The 13867-nt window shown below is 52.7% G+C and overlaps 1 protein-coding gene across 29 annotated transcripts in view; it reads right to left on the bottom strand.

Annotated features, from left to right (window-relative positions):
* ATXN7L1 (ataxin 7 like 1) overlaps positions 1 to 13867 on the bottom strand; it is a 220861-nt gene that overhangs the window by 39556 nt on the left and 167438 nt on the right. For 26 of the 29 annotated variants that reach the window (XM_014831849.3, XM_044769764.2, XM_044769770.2 and 23 more), the window contains one exon: positions 6461 to 6683. In XM_014831849.3, coding sequence (XP_014687335.1) covers positions 6461 to 6683 — 223 coding nt within the window. Of the gene's footprint in view, positions 1 to 52; positions 866 to 894; positions 1536 to 6460; positions 6684 to 13867 lie in introns of those variants that run through there. The other 3 variants (XM_070505234.1, XM_070505235.1, XM_070505229.1) reach the window with 3 other exon arrangements.

Raw genomic sequence — 13867 nt, 5'->3', positions numbered from 1 at the left:
ACTTGACAAGGTCCGGTGAGCTTGCAACCAAGGAGCTGTCCATTGTCCTTACCTTGATTATCGGAAAACCCAGTGAGCACACAGCACTTCGATGTCTAAATTCCCGATGCCTCCTGGTCCTGGAAGGGACAGCATCCCCTGGATGCTCGAATATTCCGGCCGTCCACTGCCCATCCTCTTACCTACCAGCCCTTTCTACTCTTTCCCTCTGCGGCTTCTCCCATAACCCCTGTCTACTTCCTCTCTCCACCCACCTTTCCTCCTCTCATCCTCTTCCCCACACCTCCCTCAACACCCAAACCTGCACCACCGGGGCAAACACTGGCCTCAGCAGGTCCCCCTCCTCTCCCGGGTGATGGGCTGGATTTGTAAGAAGGGAACCCAGGAAGCCACTTCTGTGGGGCCACACCAATGCCTCTACTCTCTTTGGGACTCGGGTGTTGCTCCTGAGCACGCAGGGGCTGGGGAGTGGCCCGCACTGGACTCACTCCTCTTTAATTGCAAAGAAAATATCTTTCCCTTCTTGCGAGAGCACAGGGTGTTTTTCCTTCCTACCATCAGGACCACAGTCCTAACTCTAATAACTGTAACAGGGAAAAATAATTCCCTGCTGGGAACTGGCACTCAGCTTCTCCTCAAGAGCTCAAAAGATCTTTATTTACACCCCTTGTTTCCTTTAGCATCAGAAAACTCTGTGAGGAGGGGGAAGGAGCGTTCCATTTCACAGACTCCTTCATTCGTTCACTCATCACACATTCATTTACGAAATATGCGCTGGGTGCCGGATGCCATGCAAAACCATGGGGACACCGAGGAGCTCAAGGTGCAGCCAGGGGTGGGGAGGAGAAGGGAGCAGATAAGCACAGTATATGACGGTAGCTCTCAGGGTGGTACCTTGAGGGTTAATGGGAGCTGAGAGGAAGGAGCATCTCAGTCTGTATCAAAGTCCAGGAAGGCTTCCTGGAGGAAGTGACGCTCATGTGGACACTTTAAGCACGTGCAGGGACAGGCAGGGAGGCTGCTCCCGGGAAGAGAAACAGCACGTGTGAACACACGGAGGCACGTGTGAGGAGCTACAAATACACGGGGACACCTGAAAGACGGGATGAAGGGGATAAGATATTGGCAGGAGCAGGGGAACAAGTGGGAAATGCCAGCTCGCATATCCACCTCCAAAGGGGCTAAATTCTGCTCTGTGGGCCAACAAGTGAAGGCCACCGAAGGCTTCTGAGCAGGGCAGGGCGCATAGCACCAGGGCGGGGGCGCAGAGCGGGGGGCGGACGGGCGGAAGGGCAGGGCGAGGGGCGAGGACACCAGGCGGAGGATTCCTCCCGCTGAGGAATCGGGGTCACCCGGAGGATCTGCAGCACTTGGCATCTCGAACACTTCCCAGCACGAGTAGAAGCCGTGTGATGACTCCCTGGTCCCTCAGGGAGCCATCGTTACTGAGCCGTGGTCCTGCCCTGGTCCGTGCCGACACCAGGAAGTGATGAGCAAGCCTTGTGCCTTCCAAGGCGCTGGGCCAGGGCGTCCTCGTCATCATTTCCTCTCTGTAAAGCGGGGGAGGGGGAAGGCTTCCAGAGCACTTCCACCCCCAGACCCGCCCACACACCAGGAGGACACGCCTCCCACTGGAAGAGGGCCCCCCCAACCCCCACGTGTTTGGTCGGGCACATGCAGGGGGCCAGGGAGCCTGCTGACTTTTCTTTTGCTCTGGCTCATTTTCCTTCTGGAGCAGCAGGCTCGTCTCCTGCATTTTTAATAGCTGAGCATATTTAGCAGTCAGCACACACGTGTGGGTTGATAAGGCCCAAAGAGAAGGCAGCGGGCCCTCCCTGCCGGGGAGGACGGCCCCTCCCTGCCCCTGCCCACAGCAGTGGGTTTTCGGGTCTGAGTTCCCCCATCAGCTCACCTCCTGGACCAGGGCAGCTAAAAGGCCAGCAGGTGGGAAAGTCAGCCTGGTTGGCTCAGCCCCCAGGCAGGGGGCTGCTCCCCCGCTGAACAGGGACTCTGAAGTCAAGTCTGAGATGCTTGTCTGAGCTCAAAACAGCCAGTCATCCTTCCCTCTTGACTTCCACCTGGGGACAGAACCTTCTTGCCCACTCCTCCGCCTTTACGGGCTCCAAGGATGTCAGGTAGGATATCCTCTGGCCTCTGGCTCCCCCAGGGATGGTCCCTACCCGCAGGACAATGACCCAGGGAAGCGGGGGTGAAAGCACGGGTGCTGGGTGAGCTGCGAGCACTGCCAGGCACCTCTGCAGGGCACAAACCTGGCCCCACGGGGATGCTGTCTCCGGTTCCCCCTTTCTCCTAATGCAGAGTCATTTTTTTACCTCCCCAGCCACAGAAGGGAGAAGACGAGAAACCCACAGACCACTGAACCCGTGTGAGACGCCAGGAGGGCACCCGAGCCCAGGAGGGTGCTTTGTTGTTTTACCTGGGCATCTGAGCTACTTGGGAAAGAGCGCCCCGGACCTGTTGTCTAATCTAATCTAAAGGCCACGGCCACCGCCCGCAGGCAAGCCCTACGCTTTCTTGGCCTTCAGGGGCTGATACAGAGCTGCTGTGGTGTCGGGGGCTGGGCCTCTGCAAGGCCCTCCTGGGTCCTGCGGGTCTGTCCCCACCACACACCCGGCCTCGGAATTTAGCAGCTCCTGTTGGGGGCATAACATGAGAGATGTGAGGAGCCACCGTAACACGCCTGTGAGTCAAAAAGCTGGAGGGACCCCGCAGGGCAGGGGGCCGACGTGTCCAGATCTGTGCTGTCTGATGCAGGAGCCACCAGCCACTGTGGCGATCGAGCACTTAAAATGTGGCTGAGGAACTGCATTTCAAATTTTACTTAATTTTAATTCATTAAAATTTAAAAACAGCTACCTGATTCAGTCATTAGAAAAACGCAGTTATCAGAAAAGTAATATGGGAACAACTTGGATATGCGAGTCTATGTTACGGCTGCTAATTTTTTATGAAATCTAAATATGGATCAAGTGTTTCCAATGACAATTTAGTGTCCAAATTGAGACGTGCCGTAAGTGGAAAACACACAGGACTTTGAAGACTCAGCAAAAAAAAAAAAAAAAAAGAACGTAAACTATCTCACTGATTACATGTTGACATGACAATACTGTGGCTACATTAGGTTAAATAAAACATTGTTAAAAATTAATTTCACTCGTTTCTTTTCACTTTTTTCAATGTGGCTACTAGAAAATTTCAGATTGCATGCATGGCGCCCGTTATATATCTGCTGGACGGCACCAGTCTACACAATTCGAGGATAAAACCTTCGAGAAGAAGGGGGCCCATGGGATGGGCGGTGAGGCACAGAGAGGACTGGGGCCAGGAAAGAAGGGACGGGCTGTTGTGCAAAGAACACTTGTCTTAGCAGTCTTGGCTCCCTCTGGCCCTTTCTGCCCTTTTCTTGAGGACCAGTCACCAGCTGTCCAGGCCGGGACCCCAGACCTCATCCCACGCTCTCCCCGTGTACTGCATGCCTTACGTGCACCCAGCCCCGAGGGCCGTGGCACTGTCCTCCTGCCTTTCACTCCCACCTGGCCCCTTGGCATGTGCCTGCAACCGCCGCCTGGGTCCAGGCTGTCACCACACCTCGCCCACATCACACAAAAGTGTCTCCACTCTTCTCGCTCTTCCTGAGGGCCCCTCAACCCCTCCTTTCTCCTGCTGTCAGGGTGAGCTCGCTACCACGGAAATCTGCTCCTCTCACAGCGCCACGCAGCCTTTGGGGGGAAGCGCGAATTTCTGAACGTGGCACAGACAGTGGAACTTCAGGGTCACCCCCCTACCCAGCTTCATCTCCTGCCTCTCCCCACATGAACTACTTCTGCACGTTCTGTTCCCTTTGCCTGGGACGCCCTTCCCACTTTCTTAAAAAAAGTCTCTTTGATTGTGGTACAATATATATAACGTAACATTTACCATTCTCATCTGGTTTTCTTGGTCTAGCTTAGTCTTACTTATCCTGCAAATTCAGTGCCAAGTGTGACTTCTTATGAAAAACCGTTTGGGTGCTCAGCCTGGGTTAGGCGCCCTTCTTCTGTGCTCTAATATCTTAGCTCTTATCACATCGTACTCTGTGTGAGCTTATGTCTCTTTTTACAGACTCCCTAAGACAGTGTCTGTGTCTTATTTAACTTTGCATCCCCAGGGCTGCAGTGTACAGTTGTACAGGTTATGCACTGCACTAGGATGTCTGGTTGAGGATGAAAACCACTAGCCAACTGTGCACTCTGGTACAGAGCTGTATCTAGGACTTTTTCTAACTTGCACCAAGGTGCTGTAGGTGACATCGTGGGCCCTGTACATCCTTGGGGCTTGTTATAGAGTTGGCACACAGTATTACAACAGGTGCTCATTAAGTGTCACATTGAGTAAGGACAGATGGATGTTCTGGGCAAACGTGGGGGGAGACATGGTGGGGAAGCTGGAGTGACGGGATGGTACTGGGTGACCATGATTGGATCAGTGCCGGATTGCAGACATTCCCTTATTTTGGGCTAGGGGCCTAACTCAATTCAGGAGGCAATGAGGAACTTTTGAGAATTTTTAAGAGGTTTGTGATTTAGAATCAAAAAATATTCAGGCTTGAAAAAAAGACTCAGAGCAGTTAAGTGACTTGTTCAAGGTCACACAGAAAGCTGGCGGTGGAGCCGGGACCTGAGCTGGCTTTTCTGGCCCCATCCTCAGTGCTCGTTCTTCCTCATGGCTCTCTGGGGGAGCCGCCCGGCACTGCGGCTAAGCCAGTGGAACCCCCAGGCCGAACCGTCCCAGCCTTCCCCACCACGCGTTCTCTGTAGCTCATTTCTGGACTCAGAATGAACGACCGTTTCCTTTTCCATTTTCAACTTCAGTCTGGGTCCGAAGAGCTGTTTCTCTACCTTTTCCAGAGATTGGACTTCTCGACCTTTACCCGGGTGGCAGGAGCTCTGTCCTTGGGTGCACACAAGAATCACACCGATAACCTTATCATCAAATATTTATCGAAGCGTTCTCGGCTCCAGACACTGTGCTGGCAGCTGTTATAAAAGTGAGCTGGCTTGATGCTCAAGACAGTCCCGTGCGGCAGAGCTGTTATGAGCCCCTTTTACAGAGGAGGGAAACTGAGGCACAGCAAGATTGAGCATCTTGCCCAAAGTCCGCTGGCTGACATCTGCACACAGGCAGGGCTGCCCGAGCTTGTGCGCACATCGGGACGCCTGAGGCTGCCTCGGCAGACAACCCCGCAGGTGGCCTCCGAGGCCACTGACCCGGAGGAGACCCTGGGGCCACCAGCCGTCACCCTCAGCCTGCATCTTCCCTAACCAGCTCCGTCCTCCTGCAGGATGGACCCGAGATTCTAGCAATCAGAAGAGGACAAAGCCTGTCCCCCTGCAGGACAGTGACTCCCGGCCTTGACGTCGTGTCTAAATCTTCTCATTTTATCACAAGGGGCTCTTTAATTGATCTGACACCACCAGCTCCTTACAGGGTCATCCTAACCTCCAGCGTGCAGTGACAAACCAACTGATGGATGATTTTAGTCCACAGCTTTCCTAAGTACGAGCTTAAGTGCAATCAACTATCATTACGTTCCACAACACTTTTTCCCTTTAAAGATATAAATGAGATGGACCCCACAGCCATTCCTCGTCTGCCTGCCCGAGGCCTGAAAATAAGGCTAGAGGCGCTGTAAGAAGCCAGGCCTCAAGTGGTCCAGGGTGGGTCCGGCGGTGCTGGAAGATGCTCATCTTCTGCCTCCTGTCCTCTTTTTCAGTTTGCTTTCCTATCTGTCCATTCGGTGGGTAACCTTTCCTGACTTTTTGGGAAAGACTGAGATTAAAAAAAAAATGAATGAAAAGCCTCTGATTTTTCACAGCCCCCTGCAAGCAGCAATCTCCCACCCCATCAAAGGGGTGACACTCTCTGTGGATTTCCTGTCTTCCCTCTGTGGTCAGCTCCCAATTACCCGCCTCTGCTGGCAGCTATTCCGTGGAGCGGAGCCTCAGCTGGTCCTGGCGGGGGGGGCACTGTGGGGGGCCTGCCTCCCGGGGCCACGCTCCCCGCTGGGCCACGCTCCCCACTGGGCCGCGCTCCCCGCTGGGCCGCCAGTCTGTGCTTCTGATTATTCACACAGAGGCTTCTCTTCATTGGGGCGGAAAATTGAGAGGTGACCATCTAAGTGAGGACTATTTCCCTGTTACCCCGTTCTCAGACACAACGCAGCTCAGCTCTCAGGAGCAGAAAAAAGTCCCCTGCCAGGCATATTTCAGTTCCCCTGTTCCCCCTGCGTCTGGGTTTCTCATCCCATCATACTGGTTTTTCTGTCCCTTCCATCCTCACTTCCCCAAATTCCTAGACATGATGCCCAGGAACATAGTCAGAGGGTCAACACCGTTTCCCGCAGTGACAGGGACAAGCAGTGAGCACAGACAGCTGCTGGCTGCCAGCACCCGACACTCACCATGGTTTGTCCCTTGATCCTTTCGCAGAAAAGACCGTGTGCTGTCTGCTGCTGGAGGTAAGTAGATTGTCTTTGGGCGTTTTGAATGGCTTTGAGATGCTGCTGGCAGAGTTATGGCCGCTGAGACAGGCCTTCGTTTTCACCTGGACCAGGGACGTCCTGGAGTTGGAGGGCGGAGATGCTGGAGAGGGAGGCGGCCTGCACATTGAACCGTGTCTTCTCTCTACAGAGGGAGAAAGAAGAGAGCTCAGCCCGTCCCCTGCAGCAAGTGAGTCTCTCACACACTCGTGCACACTCATATTCACAACAGGCGGAGAGAAAAGCGCTCATCTTGCAATGTCGGCCTCCCGGAAGCCTCGGTTCCGACTACCGTCAGTCTGGACCTCTGCTCCTATCCCATCAACCCGCAGCAATTACATCCTGGATTTCGGCATCAGACGGCATGCTAAACTGACGCCAAGGTTCTCATGGGATGCATTCACCAGGCTATCCTTCTGTAAAACCCTCTACAGGACTAGCAGAGGGACGCCAGGTGTCACCTGAACACAGCGGGATAACCACAGAGCCAAAGGGGTCCCCAGACAGCGACTCAGAGGCCACGAGGTCCCTCAGGCCACTGGGTAGGGCAGGACTGTCAAGAGAACAGACGGGAAATTCTTGAACCTGACCTCCAGCAGGAGCCCTAAGGTCAGAGGGCTGAAGGAAAGCGTCTTTGAGAGCCAAAAAGCAGTCCAGCATCTGTTCACATGCCACAGTGGCCTCTCCAGGGCTCACTGAGGTCCAGGACCACAGCTGCTGGGCCAGGACATGCAAGATGACATCAACCCTTGAAGCAGAATCCACAGATGTGGGGCCTGGACCTGGGCAGGCAGGCAGGCTTCCTGAGGTCCTACAGAAAACTCCGGTGCTCTGGGCAGACACGCCCCACCTGTTCACGCTCGGTCAGCCCTGGGGTCTCGACTCAACGGGCAGGATGAGGATGCTGACCAGGACAGCAGGTGCATGAATGAAGTTCTAGCGCACACCCACTAGGGTGGTTCTTAACTCTTACAGGGTAGCAGATCCGACCCCCAAGAAAAAATGCACATTTACACATGCCCCAAAACTCTGCACACAATTACAGGAAGGAATCCGAGACCCCAAAAGACAAAGGCTCGGTAATGCTCAGTCCCCTCTGACTCTCTCGTGCCTACTACAGGGCCCCATGGATAGTTAGTGCTGCATTAACATACATGGAATAAATAAATGGAATGATCACCCATGTCCTGATGGGAAGAACCAGAGGTCAGAATCTGGAAATCTCAACGGAATGGGATAATGACAGGTGGGAGGCAGAGACGCAGACCACTTTCTCCTTCCACCCCTCAAGACGAGTCTCGGGCTTTTCTCATTGTGAGAGATTTCAGGCTACTAATCCCCATCCCCGGACCCGGGAGAAGAAAGCCAGACTAACCCCGGCCACCCAGGATGGGACTTTGGGGTTTCTCTGGGCTTCCTCGTACTAACTGGCTGCCAGGTTGCGTCAAAGCCGACTGACCCTAGTCCTCTGAGGAAGTGGGAACTGGGCGGGAAATGTGGATTCTGGAGGCCCCTCTGATGGTTGGGTATTCGTGCCTGACCTGTGTTCACAGGTTGTCTCCACTCAATAACTTTACTGGGTAATTTGTTTTCACTGAATCAGAGTAGACCTTGCACGACGCTCAGTTCCCAGAGCCATCCTATTGAAGGTTTGGGAACTAACAGCTAGTTCCAGGGCCTCTGTTTTGATGGAGTCGAGAGAACCCAGGGCTGGTGCCCAGGGGGTCTAGGCTCCGACTCCAGCCACAGCACGTCCCTAGGCTGGCGGCCTGGAGCTCCCCACCTCGGCCGTCTCAGTTCGCACATCTTCCTCTGCCAAATGAAGCGGGTCCCCAGATGGCTGCCCAGGCCTCTTTCCGCTCCATTATCATAAAGATGAGGCATCCTGACACCTGCTCCTTCTCTGCTCACCCCTCACCATTCCTGAACGGTACAGCAAGGATTACAGTGGAAGCGCCGGCCTATTTCACTCGAGCAGGATCCTCCTTGGAGGAACTCATCCTTTATAAAAGTGTCCTGGCCTTTGCAACCCCCGTCACACAGGCAGGAAGCAGCCAGGCGTCTCCACCCTCCTCACGGCTGACCGGCCAAGGAAGACCCAGAGAGGGGAGGTGACGTGCCAAGGTCAGGGCCAATGGCTACGCGAGGAATGGGGCCTCCGGGTCGTGCACAGGGGCCTAGCCGCTTCTCAGGAAGGCAGGAAATGGGGTGTCCTGTGACCAAGATTTGAAGCCAGGAAATTAGGAAGTGCAGGACTTATAGCCACTGGAGGTTAGAAGTGCCTCGCAAGTCAGCTCGCCCATCTCTTTGCCGGTGGGCGAGGTTATCAGTTAGAGGGGTTATCAGTTATCAGCCTGCAGGGCAGAGGGCAATGCTCAGACAGCAACACTCTTCTCCCTTCAAATCCTTACTTCCTCCTGCCCTTCAGAAATGTCTTGCTTAGCAATTTCTTTTTTGGCAGAGGTTTCCAAAACTAAAATAAGACTTTGCTTTGTGCCACTACTGTTTGGATTTTTCTGCAGGCTTCATTCACTCCCGTGCTATCATCACTCGCTCAAGCTGGCAGAGGGGGCGGGGGGAAGGCTGTGCAGAAATATTCCTCAGTTCCGGTGGGGAGAGAAGCCTGGGTAACGAAGGAAGAGGCATTTTATGGTGCTAAACTAAGGATTCAAAATGATACAAGTAAACAAAGATAAACCACAAGGAAGGGTGCCAAGAGGGCAAAAGGAACGGGCCAGAGCAGCGATTCTAAAGTCATCTTCCCAGAGAATTCTGGTTCGTGACCCTGCCAACACGTTCGTTCTGCTGCTAAACTCAGAAAAAATCACATCAATGGATAAGCTTTTTTCTTGGTTTTATATTTTAGTTCCATAAATTCTTCTTAAATGACCAATTGAAGGAACAAGTTGCATAGGAGACAATCTTCATCAAAACTGGAAGAGAGCCCTTCACACTGAATTTTTTTTAATGGGTGATTTTGTATTGTAATAAACAGATGAAAGCAGTATTTCCTACTTGTGAAACCATTCCTTGTTGTTCAGACGGAATTAAATCCATCACCATTTCGCGGTATCCCACAAAGGGCTCTGGACTTCTGTCCCCTGAGCCGGAAGAATGAGCTTGCCAGCCACTGATGCAGGTGAGAAAGGCTTGTAAGAATTCAAAGTGGAGGGCCGGCCCCGTGGCACAGCGGTTAAGTTTGCGCTCTGCTTCGGCAGCCTGGGGTTCACAGGTTTGGATCCTGGGTGCTGACCTAGGCACTGCTTGTCAAGCCATGCCATGGTGGCATCTCTCATATAAAGTAGAGGAAGATGGGCATGGATGTTAGCTCAGGGCCAGTCTTCCTCAGCAAAAAAAAGGAGGATTAGTAGCAGATGTTAGCTCAGGGCTAATCTTCCTCAAAAAAAAAAAAAAAAGAAAGTAAAGAATTCAAAGTGGGGAACACGTGTCAGAGCGATCAGAACCTCACCCAGGAGCTGAGCCTCTCTCTTCCCTCGGCTAAGCTTTTGAAAATGGGTGGACCTGATGCCCTGGGCAGGGCAGCATGAACAGATTTTTAGAAAGATCCAATTCCTACTCAACCTATGTTTCTCTGGTCTGTGAAGCCCCGCCTGTGGATAACCTGCGCGGTTCTGTCTTTTGGCAGAGAGGTGGGTGGGCTGGTGATAGGAGAAGTCAGGGTCTAGGTTTGTTGTAGGCAGATGTGGCCGTGCAGGTGGAACGCCTCCGGCTACGCGCTCCAGATTCACAGCACAATCATTCGGATACAAGCCCACTGACTTTGGGCTTCCTCATTTTTCCCCTTTTGGTCAAAGGACTGCGTTAGGTAGATCCTGTAATTATTCTAATTCCATTTGCCCGGCCCAGAAAGAGTCGACAGAACATTGCATTTTTTAAATCACTATTTAAACTATTTTAAGGGCTGAAGCAATTTTAGAGAAAAGGACTTTCCTTCCACATTTTCTCATTCTTTGTTAATGTACAAGAAGCACTAACAAGCTGTAATCAATTGATACTCTTTTTCACCATTATTCTATTTATGCATTTCTAATTCCCACATACTGGTCATTTTAAGTGGTTATGTAATATTCTCTTTGATATGCCGTAAATTATTTAGCTACTCTCTTACTATATACTTACTGTCTGACTTTTAAAAAATTTTTTTACAAGTTATTAAAAAAGCGATTTAGAATTATTTCTTTGAGGTACAGTTCCCAAAACGAAAGTCTGCAATAGTCTATAGCTCTCAGAACACTTTCTTTCCAGACTGTGTGGCAGAAAGACCAAACCAATCTCTTCTGCTCATGTTGAATGTGAGGGCCACTTACCGACTAAAGGGAAAACACAAAATCAGTCAGAACACGTGTGCAGGGTTCCGTGTCGACTGCATCAACAACCTCAGTGTCGGGTCTCACTCCTTCCGTCCTTTGGCCAACAGTAATAACAGTTTATCAAGACTTTCCTACGTGCCAGGCATTCCACGCAACACTTCATTTATCTTATAGCATTTAATTCTTACCACACCCAGAGAGGTATAATCATCATCTCTATTCTACAGGTGAAGAAACTGAGGTTCAGAGATGCTCAGGGTCATGGAGCTACGAAATATCAGATCTGGGGATGTCTTCAGAGCCTGTGGTCTTAACTCTGAGCTCTACCATCTTGAAATCTCGGAAGATGGTGCACGGGAGATGGGGAGCCTGGAAGATCTGCCCCCCTGCCCCCCCATGTACAGGCATTCCAGCAGGGCACCTGACTCCCCTAGGGAGAGGACAGAAACACCTTTTAGGTGTTTGAGCAGCTTTTAGGTACCAGTCAGCAGCCCCATGCCACAGCCTGAGACCTCAACCCCAAAGAGCTGGGTACCCCAGGACCAAAGACATGAAAAACCAAATCCTTTTACGTTTTTGCGTTTCCACCACGGGAAGTCAGACCATGCCTCGGCAGCTGGCTGTTCTAAGACCAGCTGCTCCACCACACACGCCTTCACCGTCCGGGGGTGACCCCACGGCACGATCCTGGAGACCAGACAAGCAGGGGGCTTGCACACATTCGCTCTCGGCATTCTAAAATCTCTGTCAGTGGTGGGGAGCCCTGGTGTCTCCGGAGGCCTCGCCCCTTGCTCTCTGCAGGGCAAATCCAGTAGGTTCTCAGGCGATTCCATTTCAGTAAAAATTCGGAACCCTCCTCCTCCCTCCCTGTGCTTGTTTGCTGAGATATTTTCATACTCACAGCATCAATGTCCTGCATGTAAAACCTCCACACAGACTCCTCAGGAATGGCTGGGCTGGCCACCAACGCCCAAGGGGGCTCCCTGTGCCAGTTTTAGAAAGCTCTTGTTGGGAATTTTCCAATATGGGTTTGAAGGGACCAATCCCCCCTCAGCAGCCTCCCAGTGCCACGGTCACTGAGGCCCGCCACGGTGGTGGCAGTGCACTGGGACCTCAGCTGGCGCCTGTCTTTCTCAGTTGACAATGCTGGGTCTCAGGCCCCATGTCCAAGGACAGGTGCCTGGCAATTCAATAGCCAGGTTCTGATTTATGGGCGGATTCTCTCCGCTTTAGTAGCTGCAGTCAGGACGTTCTCCCTAAAGGACAATAAGGGACCTGCCTCTGAAAGTAGACTGGGGCTGGAGGGTGAGGGCAGAGCGCAGACCTCGGCGCGGGAGCCACGCAGGAACCACGTGAGCAGTGTCGTGTGACCACTTGGGGAGGAAGGCGTTCCCCCAGTTTACAGCTGTGGAAACTGAGGCAGACTAGACTGCCTTTGAGAAACGTGTCTGAAGCCACAAGGCTATTCAGTGGAGGAGCTGGGCCTAGAATCTGAGCCTGCAGGCTCGTTTGCCACGACTGCCGTTTGACACTAAAGCTAGTAACCTGGTGGTTGGAGGAGGGATACCCAAGCAGCCCTTCTCAGCAGGGGAGGAAATGAAGATGCTGGAAAGTGAAGAGAGGATGGCAGGCAATGGTGGCAGGAGGGCCGGGCCCTGTAGATCCTGAGCCAGGAGGCTTGGGAGCTCCTCTGGGGCACCCACTCCCTCCTCAGGCCAGAGACCTTCTTTAAAAGGTACTAGGGTCTGAGTGGCTGGGGCGGTGTTCCTTAAAGCAAGGCTGCTGGTCACCAGTGAGGTCACACTAGGTCGTCTTTACCCGCTTCACGTCCTACCCACTGCCGGTCACATGCGCTGCCTGGGCACTCTGGCGAATGCCAGTGTGAGCTGTTGGCCTCCGTGCTCGTCGAACTCAGTTCTCAGATCCCTCCAGGCTCTGGGCTGGCTTCTCCAGCCTCTGGTCACTCTGCGCCCATCCATTCCCTTAGGAAGAGAAGCCGCATGCCTCGAGGGCCACGACCTGTCAGGCACTGTGCAAGTTTCTTATACACCGACTAGCTCTAGGAACCCACCCCACACCCCACAAGGTGATACTGCTGGCCTCTTTGTTATCAATGGGGAAACTAAGCTCAGCAAGACGAGGAAACAGGACCAAGGTCACGCAGACCTTGGCCGTTGGGAGGAGAGCCCAGGCCTGCCTGGCCCCGGTGCCAACACCCTTCCCACCAGGCCACCCTGCTGGGATGCCCTCTGCTCTCTACACTTCAGCGACACAACTTCTCCGACGAGTCCTGACAAAGCATTTCTCATGTTCTGAGCTGGCCCGGGACGCAGCCCTGCAGATAGATAACTTGGGATCCGCCTTCCCTCTCCCCTCGGTGGCATTCCCCCTCCCACAGCTCTTCTCTTGGTTATCATACGAAAGGAGCAAACTTCTGGCATCACCCCTGCTGGGCAGGATTTGGGCAGTCCCAGGGGCTTTCCAGGGCCCTGAGACATTTCCACCAGCCCCCAGGGGTGCCCTCACTAGACACTAACGCAGCTAAAAGAAAGAAACCACCGCAAAGCTAGACGGCGAGGAAATGAGAGCACGTACACACCACGGGGCACCTTCAGGGTTGACGTTTCTCTGGAGAGCGGGCCTGGCGATAATAACAGGAACCCAGATGCGTTCGCAGCCTTTGATCTGGGAATCTGGTGATTTCAGTCTGGAAAACAGACTCAAGGAAACATCCGCGCCCCACCCCCCAGAAAAGTTCAAAGATACTCTCAGGAGCACTGTTTATGATAGTAAAAATACCACAGTCGACCTGAATGATCTCTAATAAAACGGTCGAGAACGACAGGTATGAGGGTTGTCTCAATCTAAGAAAACGCGAAATAGCACACCCAAAGCCACGAGCAAATGAAGAATATCACAAATAACACGTAAAAGCTAATCATCACTTTATAAAACCATAAAACATTTGACACAGATATTATATACACGAATATACAAC

Source organism: Equus asinus, chromosome 1 (assembly GCF_041296235.1).
Source record: "Equus asinus isolate D_3611 breed Donkey chromosome 1, EquAss-T2T_v2, whole genome shotgun sequence".
In the NCBI taxonomy this organism is placed as follows: domain Eukaryota; kingdom Metazoa; phylum Chordata; class Mammalia; order Perissodactyla; family Equidae; genus Equus; species Equus asinus.
The sequence above is the reverse complement of the archived record's forward strand: the minus strand, read 5'-3'. Positions and strand labels throughout refer to the sequence as shown.